The sequence below is a fragment of the Oryctolagus cuniculus genome, chromosome 5 (assembly GCF_051225735.1).
Source record: "Oryctolagus cuniculus isolate XC-2025 breed Fujian yellow rabbit chromosome 5, ASM5122573v1, whole genome shotgun sequence".
NCBI classification, from domain to species: domain Eukaryota; kingdom Metazoa; phylum Chordata; class Mammalia; order Lagomorpha; family Leporidae; genus Oryctolagus; species Oryctolagus cuniculus.
The window spans coordinates 29482095-29497123 of NC_142871.1; the positions used below are offsets into that span (position 1 = coordinate 29482095).

The window sequence follows — 15029 nt, forward strand, 5'->3', positions numbered from 1 at the left end:
AATTATTTAGAAATTCTGCACATGCTTGACTCTAATTTCTTAGATTTTTTTGTTGAAGGAAGAAACAATTTTTTAAAATACATTGATGCATATGAGTGTTAATCTTCAATACTAAATCACAGAATAGTAGAGTAGAAAGAGATCTCAGAAAACGTGATGATGAAAAAACAAAACCCTTTACTCACAGTTGCAGAAAACAAAAGTGTGAATATTCTTAAGTGGGAAGAAAGCAAGAACCACTGGACTCAATTCAACTGCTTCTATCGCCCCTAAATAAAACAAGCCATGATTTTCTTTTAATGCTGAAAGTGTCCTGCATTACATGTCACAGGTGAGAGTAAGTCTGACTTTCCTCTAGGTGATCATAAACTTGTTTCTAGGTAAGCATTCACTTGATTCACATAATACCAGTTTGTGCCATCTGGCTTTATTTTATTCTATTAGTATGGACATTCACTGAGCACCTGCCACGGGCAAAGCACACTTGCTGAGTCCTGGGCCAAAACCAAACAACAGTATGACTGGTCTCTTGCCTTTAATAGGTGGCACTCTTACTCAGGACAATTGTCTTTACGTGGTCACCTTCCTTGGACAGAAGACAAGAGTTAAAGGATGGCCTGACCAACATAAATCCAACCCTGCTGCTAACGGAATAACCTGAAGCACAAGCCTGGCAGCGCTGGGGCAGCAGTGATTATCAACTGCACAGGGCAGCCCTTCAAGCCACAGGAGATAATGAGTGAACCTGGAGGGTCCCCACCCATACCCATCTTCTCCCATGTCTTAGACCATGTCTCTGCTCTGAACTGACTCACTGCACAAAAACAGACAAAACTAACTGGGGAATGAGGTCTTTTTTTTTTTTTTTTTTTCAAAAAAGTTTCCTTCTATTTCTCTAGATTTCCCTGGCATCAATTAGTGATTTAAAACAAACAGACTAACCTTGGAGTCAAGTCTTGGCTCGGCCAACACTAATTATGTAATTTGAGGTTTTTCCGGGACCTTGGCTAATTAATCTATAAAATCATTCTGTTAGTCTTGATACTCTTTGACAGTTCCTTGATTCCATGTAGTTGCCAAATTTGGCAAATAAAGATAGAGGATGTCTAGTAAAACTCAAATTTCAGGTTAAAAATGAATAATATTTCAGTACAAGTATCTCTCCATGCCCTCTTTCATCCAGCAGCCCTGATTTCATGAAATATCTGCCTCTCCAGTATAAAAGCAAATATTCTGGCCAAGGGGAAATGTCTGTTCTTGGGGAGGGGGGAGTTGTCAAAGTTGGAAGTACTCTGCAGCAGATTTGTATCAGGAAACATGGATGCTGTTGCATGGCTCTTGACCTTCCAAATGTAGTTAGACAGAGTGGTTGTCACAGATAGTTGAGGGTAGGGAAAATGATCTACCTTAATTGAACTGTTTGGAAAGGTATTTAGTGATAAATGTAAGCCTCAGATGTTCTCCTAGGGCTCAACATAAGGGTTGCTGGAGGACTAGACTTCCGGCAACTCAGAAAGGCCAATTGGTCCTTTTGATCTGAAGAAAACAAATGGAAGAAAAATGGGGGGTGGGGGTGGGGGCGGGACTTGAGGCTTCCCATTGAACAGTTATGAACAGATGGGATTTAAGATGTAGCAGAAGAGTGGGCATTTCACTCAGTCATTAAAACGTAAGTTAGGATAACTGCATGTCACATCGGAGTGCCTTGGTTTGATTCCTGGCTCTGGTACCTGACTCCAAGTTCCTTTTAATGCACACTCTGGGAATCAGCAGTACTGACTCAAGCAGTTGAGATCTTGTCACCCACATGGAAGACCTGGATTGAAGTCCAGGCTCCTGGCTTTAGCCTGGCTCAGCCCTAGCCACCATGGACATTCAGAGGCTGAAATAGTGGATCTCAGCTCTCTTTTGCTCATTCCTTCTGTCTGCCAAATAAATATGATTCCAAAAAATCATATCTGAGGCTCAAATCGGTTAGTCTCTTGGCTAAGGCTGGTAGTAGCTAAGAAGTGGTCTAATCTCAGATTCTAGCCCATATCAACTGATTGCAAGTTCAACACTTACTCTTTTTGTAATGTCTTTCTTTTTCTTTTTTTAAGGCAAAGAAGCCAACCTGCTAATGCAACATCTGAACAAGTTGCAAACACCTGAAGAAAAGCTTGAGTTTTTATTTAAGAAGTATGCTGAATTGGTAAGCTCTTTGATTAGCTCTTTTTGTCAGAAAGAACCAGGTTCTGGTCAGAGCTGAAGAAAGGAGGCTGGTAGTTTTTCATGTGCATCATTATGGACCATAGTTGGTTAGTTCAAACAAGCCAAAGCTAGAATTCATGAAAGGAGACATTTTTAAGAAAAATAAAAGCTGGGCTGGTGCCTGTGGTGTAGTAGGATAGGCCTCTGCCTGCAGCACCGGCATCCCATATGGGTGCCAACTCATGTCCTGGCTGCTACTCTTCTAATCCAGCTCCGTGCTAGTGGCCTGGAAAGGTTGTGAAAGACGGCTTGAGTACTTGAGCCCCTGCACCCATGTGGGAGACCCCAAAGAAGCTCCTGGCTCCTCAGGTTTGAATCGGCCCAGCTCCAGCCGTTATAGCCACTGAGAAGTGAACCAGCAGATCAAACACCTCTCTTTCTGTCTCTCCCTCTCTCTGTTTGTAACTCTGCCTCTCAAATAAATAAATCTTAAGGGGAAAAAAAAAAAACAGCAAAAGAAATAAACAGGGTAGAATTGTAGTCTACACCACTTTCAACTATCTGTATAGTTTTGGGAATGGTAGAAAAAGCTATAGATAATGGAAAATTATGGATATTTTTCTTTTCAGCTTTGCAATAAAACAGAAATATGTTGGAAAAAACAAATCTTGAAACTTCCCTTCAGTTCTTGTGTTGTGAAGGGTACACAGAGCAGGCAGCAGGGGAGTGAATTAATGCCACTCCTCAGCTGATGGCCCATTCTCCTCTGGTCTGGCCTATTTCTGTTTTTATTGTCTTTGATCTACAATCTTCTCTCTTCCCAAATGGACTGTGTTGTGCCAGGTTCTAGGTTCTCTGTAGCCCTTTCCTAAGTTAGGTCCATGGGGATCAAGAAAGCTACTCCCAGTCATCAAAGTATTTGAAGGGGATTTTCCCTCCACCAGCACTCTAGAATTGGCCAGTTGCAGAAAGGAGAGGCTATAGTGAGGCCCGTGTCTCACTAACTTTCAATTTACCTTCAAAAACACAGCAAATGATAAGATGAAGTGAAAACAGCAACCTCTAAGGTCTGTGCACTACCTCTACAGATTACGGGACCCACAGCAGAGATGTGGCATCCTCTCTAGTAAAGCTAGACAGTGTGCTTCTCTTTTTATTTCTGCTTCTTTGTGTTTTTTTTTTTTTAATTAAGATTTTATTTATTTATCTGAGAGGCAGAGTAGAGTAACAGAGAGAGGGAGAGACAGAAAGGTCTTCCATCCACTGGTTCACTCCCCAAATTACCGCCAATGATGGTAGCTGGGCCAATCTGAAGCCAGGAGCTTCTTCCAAGTCTCCCACGTGGGTGCAGGGGCCCAAGCACTTGGGCCATCCTGTGCTGCTTTCTCAGGCAGCATTAGAGGAGCTGGATTGGAAGTGGAGCAGCCGGGACATGAACTGGCACCCACTTGGGATGCTGGTGCCACAAGCAGAGGCTTAGCCCACTGTGCCACAGCATTGATCCTTCTGCTTCTTTCTTTTCTTTTTTTAAAAGATTTATTTGTTTGAAGGCAGAGTTACAGAGAGGCAGAGAGAGAGAGAGAGAGAGAGAGAGGGAGGGAGGGAGGGAGGTCGGTCTTCCATCCACTGGTTTACTTCCCAACTGGCCGCAGTGACCAGAGCTGGGCCGATTTGAAGCCAGGAGCCACAAGCTTCTTCCAGGTCTCCCACATGGGTGCAGGCACCCAAGGACTTGGGCCATCATTCACTGCTTTCCCAGGCCACAGCAGAGAGTTGGATCAGAAGTAGAACAGCTGGGACTCGAACCGGCACCCATATGGGATGCCGGCACAGCAGGCGGCTGCTTTACCCACTACACCACAGAGCCAGCCCCTACTTCTTTCTTTAAAAACATTTTTTCTCCAGGTATAGGCATTTAGCCTAGTGCTTAAGATGCCGAGCAGGACACCAGCATCCCACACTGGAGTGACTGAATCCATTCCCAGCTCTGCCTCCTGAGTTTAGCTTCCTGCTAATGCAAACACTGGAAGCAGAAGTGATGTCTACAGTACTTGGGTTCCTGCCATTCACATGACAGACACAGACTGAGTTCCAACCTCCCAACCCTGGACTGGCCCAGCCCTGGTTGTTGCAGGCATTTGGGTAATGAATCAGCAGATGGGAGCTTACTGGCTCTCACTCACTCTTGGTCTCCTCTCTCTCTTCCTTCCTGCCCCTCCTCCCAACAAAAGAAGTAAGTAAATCAATAAACGTATCTTTTAAATTTTCACGTATTTCCTTTGGAGAAGCAGTGACTGAAGAATTAAACTGAATACCATACACAACCGAAGAACACCTCCAGGTAGTAGGTTAAACAGTGCCAGTGCCAGTGCCACCACCACCACAGATTTACCTCTCAGCTAAAGAAGTTTAAACTTCAGGCCTCCCTGAGTCTTTGGACCCAATTCTCTTGACTTTTGAAAAGAGCCTCTACAACCACAAACCCCTCATCCCTACTGAGGGAGTAGAGTTTAGTGAGTGACTTGCTCTCTTTGTTTTTCACTCTGACTTGGTCCTGTAATTCCTTTTTGTTCTTTCCTGCATTCAACCCTGACATCCTGTCATACTGAATGGTCACGCAACAGACACAAATTCAGAAATCCTGACTGGCTGATTGCTTAACCCTTCCAACAATACTTCTTAATCACACAAAACACATCATGATGATACAAGAATGCTGAATGCACAAAACAAACAAAAATATCTCTAACACCAGCATCTAAAACACAAACTTTGTTTTATGGGTGCTCCTTTCCAGTTCTGCTATGCATACAGAGATCTGTTTTACTATAATCACCATCAGAGGGTACTTATAAGTTGATATCTGGTTTTCTTGGCTCATGTGACAGGCACTTTCCCATGTGTTTTATAGTCTTCATGGCTATATTTTGTAAAACTTGTGTCATTTTCCATTAAATGACTCTATTGATTCACTAATTTGAGAACATTTAGATTCTGCCCACTGTTTTGCTTTACTAAATACGCCGCATTGAACATTATCACATGTCAGAATTGTTTCTTCTTGTTTTTCACGATTTTAAGAAAAGGGTTCAGATGTAAGATTACTAAATCAAACAGGATGAGTGCTTTTTGGCTTTTAAACTCTATGGCCATACTGTTTTACAAAAGAATGGTAGAAATGCGGCCGGCGCCGCGGCTCACTAGGCTAATCCTCCGCCTAGCGGCGCCGGCACACTGGGTTCTAGTCCCGGTCGGGGCGCCGGATTCTGTCCCGGTTGCCCCTCTTCCAGGCCAGCCCTCTGCTGTGGCCAGGGAGTGCAGTGGAGGATGGCCCAAGTACTTGGGCCCTGCACCCCATGGGAGACCAGGAAAAGCACCTGGCTCCTGGCTCCTGCCATCGGATCAGCGCGGTGCGCCGGCCGCAACGCGCCGGCCGCGGCGGCCATTGGAGGGTGAACCAATGGCAAAGGAAGACCTTTCTCTCTGTCTCTCTCTCTCACTGTCCACTCTGCCTGTCAAAAAAAAAAAAAAAAAAAAAAAAAAAAAAAAGAAACAAAAGAATGGTAGAAATGCACAAAGCAAATAACCACGTATAAATTTTATTGCAATTTGTTTAGCATTGACTATTAAAAATTCAATACAATAAGTTGGGTGCCAAAAATAATATCTCCCTCCCACTCTAATCTATTCTCACCTATCCATCTTTGCCCTTTTTTGGTGTTTTCCACATCATTTTTCCTTTGACCCTTCAATTTGCCTCCTTATATCAAGGCCATTCATGTTCCATACTTTGCTGTACTAGGCAACATTCTAGGGTAACACAGGAAGTCATGTAGGATACAGCAATAGCACAGCAGCACATTGGAGAAGGAGCTCTTCTCCAGTTTGGCCAAGATTCTCTCCTGGAACCAGGACTGTTTATCTGGTCTCAGGCAACTCCCTGGACCTGCTCACCCCCTAGCCAACCAGTGATCTCACAAAGGGTATTTTTCCAAAAATCCTATCAATTCAAGCCTTCCTTATTATAATTTTAGCATTTGTATCATCTCCTTTAATAAACTTGAAAACACAGATCATTCTAAGGAAAAATGAATAGTAAAAGGACTAGCTACCCCCTCCCCCAGAAAACTGATACATTTCCTTTTCAGAAAGGAAAAATTATGAGGAGTTTCAATGTTTTACTTACAAACCTAAGCCTATTTCTTTGCTTAAATGTATGGATATTAAAATAGGAAATGTCTGAAATATAAGTGTTAACTGGAATAAGTCATCAAATTCAAAGCTGTGAATGAAACTGCCACTCCAGCAGATTCATCCTGTAATATTATCTGCCATTGTATTCATTAATAAATGAAGATAAGTTCATCAATAAATAAGGCTTGTTCATGATTAAATTAAAAATGGCCTAGGAGAGATACTTTTTGAAAATTTGCTCAATTTTTATGTAGTTAAAACAACATCACTAAAGGGATTCTAATTTAATACTTGGTATTACTTTTATTTTTAACTTGGTGGGGGTAGAAGGAACAAAAGAAATAGCAGATAAAAATCCTGTCATGGCTGTATAGAAGAACTTAGCCTAAGTACATTGTTAAGTCACAATCAATTTTTAAAGATTTTTCTCTTTTTTATGTATGTATTTGAGAGACAGACACACACACACACACACTCACAGAGAGAGGGAGAGAGCATGCTTCCATCCACTGGTTCACTTGCCAAATGCCTGCAATGGCTGGAGCTGGACAGAAAGTCTAGAATTATATCCAGGTCTCCTGTTACAGACTGTTACAGTTCAACAACTTGGGCCATCACCACTGACCCCCATGGTGCACATTAGCAGAAAGCTAGAATTGTAAACATAGCTGGGACTTGAACCCAGGCACTCGGTGATGGAATATGAGTGTCTTAACTGCTAAGACAAACACCAGCCCGACAAAAGCCAGAGTTTCACTGAATTTGATTCAGTTGCAATATATTTGCTGTCGTTCATTAAGAAGCCCCATGCATGTGTATTCATATAAGTCTGATATATTTGAGCAAAATTATCCACCCACTCAAAATAAAGGCAGAAAGCTCTTATTTTTTTATTTTAGAGCAAAGCAAGATAAACCTAGCCAAATTTTAAATCTGCATGATCTTGTACTAAATCAACAACACTAAGTGTTCAGTGAGCAAGCAGAAATCAGTTCTTTTCCAACTTTTAAAACACATGTGGGGAATCTCCTTCCTGGCACTCAGATAAGGCCACATGCAGGGGTAGTTTTGCCCACCATGAGACAACAGACATGTCTGCGTGGAGATTCTGTGGATGTTATGATTGAGCAGTATTGCTGGCATATAGTGAGTAGGGGTCAGAAATGGTGCTAAACAGCCTACAATACATAGGACAGCCCCACAAAAAAAAAATGATCCCTCCCAATGTGTCAACAGCAACACAGTTGAGAAAACTTCATAGATGGCTTAATCTTCAAAGGAGAAAATCTAAACCATAATGGCAAAAAGTTTATTTATTTATTTAAAGAAAGGATAATAAGTCATTTAAAACCCAAATAGAAGCATAAAAAATTTCACCCCTACCTAATAAGTATGGTTCAAAATGGAAGGATCACATCTATCCTAAGAACAGAAGTTTTGTTTGAGAAATATATTACAAATGCCATTGCTTTTCCAAGAAACATCAATTTCGGGGAGTACTTTTACTAACATGGGTCTTATTTTTTTCTTATGCTAATTCCCACTAATGAGTAGAAACTTCACATAAATATGATGACAGAATATCACACATACATGACCTTAGCTTAATCTGAGAAGCACTTTTGGTTATTTCCGTGTGGCACAAGGGAGGAAGGAATAAAACAAGAACTGAAGAAAGTCTTCGATCCTGCTCACCTAGCTCAGGGAGAACAAATGCTTTTTGAAAACAGGAAAACTAAGACAGGGGTCATGACTCAGGTGGCCTGTGTATGCACTTGCATCAGGCTCCTGAGGCATCAGGAACACCTGGAGCTCCCCAGGGCTTTTTCTTTCCATTAGGCAACAAGGTAATTATCAGGACTAGTCCCCCCCTGGCTTGGGCATCGTTCAGGCACCAAGGGAGCAGAGGCCAGCCTGGGAAATGGCTCCAGATAAAGCCCTGTCACTTGAATGTGGCCACACTCACGGTTGGCCTGAGATCAGCACTCCCGGGCTTCGCCAGTCCCTCTTGTGGCTCTGCAGGTTGATCTTCACACTGCCCCCATCAGCAAGAATGCCATAATAATGTGGCCAGATTTAGCAACTAAAAATATGCCGTATGTTCAGTTAAATTTACATTTCACATAAAACAACTTTTTTTGTAAAATTATGTCCTATACAGTACTTAAGACTATACTTATACTAAAAAAATTATTCCTTATTTTTCTGAAATCAACATGTACCTAGCTGTCATGTACTTGGCAGGCAAGGCTGTCCCAGAACATTAGCATCCCGAGAAGGAAGGGCAGGGGTGAACGGTCCCGTTTTACACATCCTCCCTGACACTTTAGTTCTGGCTGCTGGAGTGGTGGGGAAACAGCACCACAGAACTCACCCTGTTTAATTCGCCATGAACTCAGAGGGCGTGGGGTGGGTCGTGAGTGGGGAATGTTACAGATATTTGCCATTCACGCTGCTGCGTTGGGCAGTATGTTTCTGATGCCTTGGTGAAAAATGCTTAGGTAATTGAGGAGCACTCTCTTCTCCTTTCCCACACACAACTAATAACCGAAAATACAAAATTTTAAAGAGGACTTCATCTTCTGATTACCAGGACACTGATTTTCCTCTTCAATTTTTCAAATTAGCACAACATGTCTGCTGTGAGAAAGCATTATGAAAACTGTATGTAACCCAAGCAATTGACCACTGCCTCAATCCATGTAGGGCATTATAAATTCCGGCAGTTTGCAAATTCCATGACATGCCTTTTTACACTGGCTGCATATATTTCTAGATAGCCTCAAGAAAAAATATTTCTAGACCACCCCCCAAAAAAAAGATCAAAATAAGAAGAGATTAATAATAACGATGATGAAAAGCCTATAAACGTTACACTTTAAAAACTGTTCATGGGCCAGCACTGTGGCCCAGCAGGTTAAAGTCCTAGCCTGCAGCACCAGCAACCCATGTGGGCACCAGTCCAAGTCCCGGCTGCTCCACTTCTGATCCCACTCCCTGCTAATGCACCTGAGAAAGCATCGGAAGATGGCCCAGGTCCTTGGGCCCCTGAACACACGTGGGAGACCCCGAGGAAGCTCCTGGCTCCTGGCTTCGGATCAGCTTAGCTCCGGCCATTGCAGCCATTTGAGGTGAAAACCTGCAGATAGAGGACTTCTCTCTGTCTCTTACTTGCTCTGTAACTCTTTCAAATAAATAAAATAAATCTTAAAGATAAAAAGAAAAGTGTTCTACACATAGGGCAAAGGTGACATCTGTAAAGTTCATTTGCTTCCAGAGGGGCAGATAATAGCAAAAACCAATACCAAATGACCATAGAGTGATGTTTAGGTTTTGCTCCTTTTCTATCAAACCCGAAGAGATTCCTGACATTTTCTTTCACATTCACACCCTTGTGTGTAGCTGGATGAACATCGCACTGAGCAAAAGAAGTTGAAGCTCCTACAAAAGAAACAGGCACAGATCCAGAAAGAAAAGGACCAGCTACAGAGTGAACACAGCAAAGCTATCCTTGCTCGAAGCAAACTAGAGAGTCTGTGCCGGGAGCTGCAGAGACACAACAAGACACTGAAGGTATGTATCACCATGGCTCAGGGTAACAATTTTTTCGCAGGAAGCGTAGCCACAAGCCTCTGCTACTTGTGGAAAGAATGTGAGTTGCAGAATCAGAGTCAAGTTCACTTACTGGCCCTGCCAACCTGTTTGCTTGTGACCTTCACTAAGTTGTTTTGCCCCCTGGAGCTTGCTTCCTCACCCATAAAATGGGATTTATATCAGCTTCACTGTGTGGTGGAGGAAAATTTCAATGAGGTCCTACATGTAAGGTGCTCCCCTGACCTTTTAATTATGTTGGGTTTTCTTAAAGGTAAGTCTTGGTTCTACCCTTTTGTAAAATACTTGCAAAACGTCAGTGTTTTCCTGTTACGAAGTGTGCTGCATGAGATGAGATACACACAAAGCTAATTGACATGATAAAGTGAGATTGAGGGCCAAAATGTCAATAGTCATTTGAAAAAAGAAGCCACTTGAAAAAACACTGAAGCTCTTCAGACTTAATTATTTAATCTAAAAATAATAGACTGATCACTTCATTTAGTCTGCATGAGTTTCATTAATTACAGCCTAGGCCCCTAGCAGTGTGGCTGATTCGATTACACAGAGACACTAGCTCCATTCAATAACACAAGAAGCAAGGATTTCCAAGATAATAATATACACATCCTTGGTTTCCTTTCCAAGTTAATATTCTAAAGGTTTTGACACCAATATTCCTGTGAAGTAGCTATTTATTACATGTGTTTAAAAGGAGATATTGCAGGAAACAGAGGAATTAAAAGCATAGTGTTATGAACACTAACTCTCACAAATTTCAGAAGAAGGGGATCTACATCTTCCCAACTATTGCACCGGGGGCCGGCACTATGGCATAGGTTAAGCCACTGCCTGCAGTGCAGGCCTCCCATATGGACACTAGTTCAAGTCCTGGCTGCTCCACTTCTGATCCAGCTCCCTGGTAATGTGCCTGAGAAAGCAGTGGAGGATCGCCCAAGTGTTTGGGCCCCTGCACCCATGAGGGAGATCCGGATGAAGCTCCTGGCTCCTGGCTCCAGCATGGCCCAGCCCCAGCCTTTGCAACCATTTGGAGCATGAGCCAGTGGATGGAAGACCCTCTCTCTCTATCTCTGTAACTCTGACTTTCAAATAAATAAAATAAATTTTTTTTAGAAAAAGAAAAAAATAATTGCACAAAAGACCATCAAAAACCCAGGAGAGTTGTGCCTGGAGATGGAGACATTATTTTTATTTCAAGATCCATATTCTAGTGATAATTTTGGTATGAACATACACCTCACAGTTTTCAGTAATGTTTCAGAGAGAAGAGAAGAAAGTAGAATTAAACAGGGTAAGAAAATGCAGCAACGAGATTTAAACGGAATGACATGAGTTGGTCTCTGAGCAACAGTCAAAGACAGAATGATAGAAGTGGCAATAAACCCTGTAGGTACACCCATGCACCCTCATTGTGGCCTACAGCTGGGGACAATGAAATTAAGTATTATTATTAGGCCAGGAGTTCAGTGCTTTGGTTATTATGCCAGGAAATAAATGCTAAGTGCTTTACATGTTATTTCATTTCATCTTAAAAAATAACCTTATAAGGCTGATATCCCCACTTAATTGGTGAAGAAACAGAAACCGGGCAATCCAAATCAATTTCCATGGTCAGGCATATTTTAAATATCAAACTCAGGATTCAAATTCAAAATATTTACTAATTTCCCTTTGGAAATTTTCTTTGACCCATAGATTAAAGTGTTATTTCACTTTTTATAGCCCATTTTATATGGTCTATTTTGATAAACAGACTAAGTTTACTTGTGAAAAATTTGTTCAGATGTTGCGTGTACTGTACTATAAGTAACAATTACCTTTCGATCATTTATGTCTTTCCTGAATTACTGTCTGTCAATTGGTGAGGAATGTGTGTCTAAAACCTCCTAGTATAACTGCAGAATCATCTACTTTTAATTCTATCAATTTTTGCTTCATGTATTTTGTTGCATTGATATTATATGTATACACATCTAGTATTGCTGTTTCCTTGATGAATCAACAATTTCATCATTATAAAACGGTTTTCATTTTTTTTTGTGATGTCAACATGATCTAATACATGTCCACTCCAGTTTTCTCATTGTTAGTTTGTACAGCATAATATTCAATCTGAGTCTTTAAATTACCATTTTTTAAATTAATTTATCTGAAAGTCAGAATTACAGAAAGAGGGAGAGACAGACAGAGATCTTTCATCCACTAGTTCACTCCCCAGATGGCCACAATGGCTGGGGTAGGCCAGGCCAAAGCCAGGAGCCAGAAGCTTCTTCCAGGTCTCCCATATGGGTAGCAGCAGCACAAGCATTTGGGCCATCTTCCACTTCTTTTCCCAAGCCAATAGCAGAAAACTGGATCAGAAGTGGAACAGCCAGAACATGAACTGGAGCCCATATGGGATGCTGGCATTGCAGGTTATAGCTTTACCCACTACAAAAAATGCTGGCCCTAAATTACTATTCTTATAGATAGCATCTAGTTGGACCTTGCTTCATTTCATTCTTATAATATCTGCCTTTTAACTGGAGTACTAGCCCATTAACATATAATGTAACTATTGACGTGGTCCAACACTTTGTTATTATTTGTCACCTGTTTTCTGTTCCACTGCTCTTCTCCTTCCTTCCTTTAGATGATTTGAATATTTTTAAAAGTACATGTTAACTTATCTACTAGACATTTAAATTATACCTCTTTGCATTATCTTTACTGTGCCTATAATACACACACTAAACTTTCCATAGTATACCTGAAGTTAATACTGTATCATTTCACATACTGCAAATAAATGCCTGTTTCCTGACCTCTAAGCTATGATCATTGCATATATTACACTTCTATACATGTATAAAGTCCATGATACCATGTGACAATTTTCATTTGAAGAAACCATATACTTGTATGTTCCTTTAAAAATTAAAGGTCAAGGCAGGCTTTGTGGTACAGCAAGTTTTTCAGCTGCTAGTGACCCTACATCCCATATCAGAGTGCCAATTCACACCCTGCTACTACACAATTTGATGCAGCTTCCTGCTAATGCAGCTAAGAGGCAGTGGAGGATGGCCCAAGTATTTGAGTTCCTGCCACCTACGTGGGAGACCCAGATGGAGTTGCTGGCTCCTGCCTTCAACTTGGTCTAACCCTCACTATTGCAAGCATTTGGGAGTAAACCAGTGGATGAAAGACCAATTCTCTCTCTCTCTCTCTCTCTCTCTCTCTCTCTCTCTCTCTGTCTCCCCCTGCCACCCAACCCCTGTCACTCTGCCTTTCAAATAAATAAATAAATCATTTTCAAAATTAAGGGAGGGCTAGCATTGTGGCATAATGTGTTAAGTTGCTGCCCAGGACATCAAATCCCACATCAGAGTGCTGGTTCGAGTCCTGCTACTCTGCTTTCAATCCAGCTCCCTGTTAATGCACCTGAAAGGCAGTGGAACATGGCCCAAGTGCTTGGGCCCCTTACCCATGTGGGAGACCCAGATGGAGTTCCTGGCCCAGTTCCAACCATCAATGGCTATCTGGGGAGTGAATTAATGGATGCAAGATCTCTTTTTCTCTATTTCTCCCTCTCTGTTACTGTGGCTTTCAAATAAATGTATTTAAAAATAAAAATTAAAAAATTAAAGGAAAAAGCTGTCTTTTTTGTTTATCTAGATATTTACCATCCCTGATGACTTTTATTTATCCTAAAGCTTCAAATTTCTCTATCGTGTCATTTCCCTTCAGCCTGAAGAACTTCCTTTAGCATTTCTTTTTTATTTTTTTAAGATTTTATTTTATTTGCAAGGCACTGTTAGAGAGAGAGAGAGAGAGAGAGAGAGAGTGTGTGTGTGTGACCATTCACTGGTTCACTCCCCAAATGGCCACAATGGCCAGGCCAAAATCAGGAGCCAGGAGCTTCTTCTAGGTCTCCCACAGGGGTATTAGGAGCCCAAATGCTTGGGCCATCTTCCACTGCTTTCCCAGGCATATTAGCAGGGAGTTGGATCAGAAGTGGAGCAGCCGTGGCTCAAACCCAGAGCCCATATGGAATGCCGGCATCACAGGCAGCAGCTTTACCCACTATATCACAATGCCCATCCCTTTCCTTTATTATTTTTTACAGTACAGTTCTGTGGGCTATCAATTCTTTTAGTTGTCATCTATCTTTAAAATCTCTTTTTTTTGCTTTTATTATTGGAAGATATATTCACTGGATATAAAATTCTACATGGACAATGTTGTTTGTGGTTATTTTCTTTGAGCCTCATATAAATGTTTCACTATATTCTGGCCTCTGTATTTCTGATGAAAATCAACAATAGCTTCAACTATTGCTCCCTGTATATACTGTATCACTTTTCTTCAGCTACTTTCAAGGTCTTTCCACTGATCTTTGGTTTTCAGAACTTTGCCTACCTTATACCCAGCAGTGATTTTCTTCATATGTATCTTACTTAGTATTTGCTGAGGTTTTTTTTTCATCAATAACTATGTTTGTCTTCTATATGGGGAATTTTCAGTCATTATTTGCCCTCTTTGTCCTCACTCACTCTCCCTTCTTTCTGTCCAAGATTCCAAATCCATGTATGTTAGAATTTTTAATAGTGACTCACATACCTTTGAGTCTTAACATTCCTTGGCAATCCCGTTCTTCCTTTTTAAAATTTTTATTTAAATTATTCAAGTTTCATGTATTTCAAATATACAAATTTAGCAAGAGAGTGACACTTTCCCTCCACCTTCCCTCTCCTCTCTGCTCCAACCCCTCCTCCTCCTCCCTCTCACATTCCCACTCTCAATTTTTACAAAGATCTATTCAGTTTAGAGCATTTCTATGACTTTTAATTTTTAAGTTTCATGATTTTTTAAGACATTTTAAATTTATATAGAGAGAAAGAGAGACAGAAAGATAAAGATGTCTCATCTGCTGGTTCACTCCACAAATGCCCACAACAGCCAGGGCTGGGCCTGGCCAAAGACAAAAGCCAGGAACTTAGTCCACATTTCCCACAATACTGCCAGGGACTCAACTGCAGAGTCAGCACATGATG

At 41.4% G+C, this 15029-nt stretch overlaps 1 protein-coding gene and 1 long non-coding RNA gene across 2 annotated transcripts in view; one reads left to right on the top strand and one right to left on the bottom strand.

The window, feature by feature from the left end:
• The window catches only part of LOC149126448 (uncharacterized), a 212981-nt gene that overhangs the window by 123713 nt on the left and 74239 nt on the right, over positions 1-15029 (bottom strand). The gene's annotated exons all lie outside the window — the stretch shown is intronic.
• Positions 1-15029, top strand: part of TXLNB (taxilin beta) — a 49607-nt gene that overhangs the window by 10128 nt on the left and 24450 nt on the right. Inside the window, exons 3-4 of the mRNA XM_017345398.4 lie at positions 2100-2191; positions 9787-9957. Coding sequence (XP_017200887.2) covers positions 2100-2191; positions 9787-9957 — 263 coding nt within the window. The remainder of the gene's footprint in view (positions 1-2099; positions 2192-9786; positions 9958-15029) is intronic.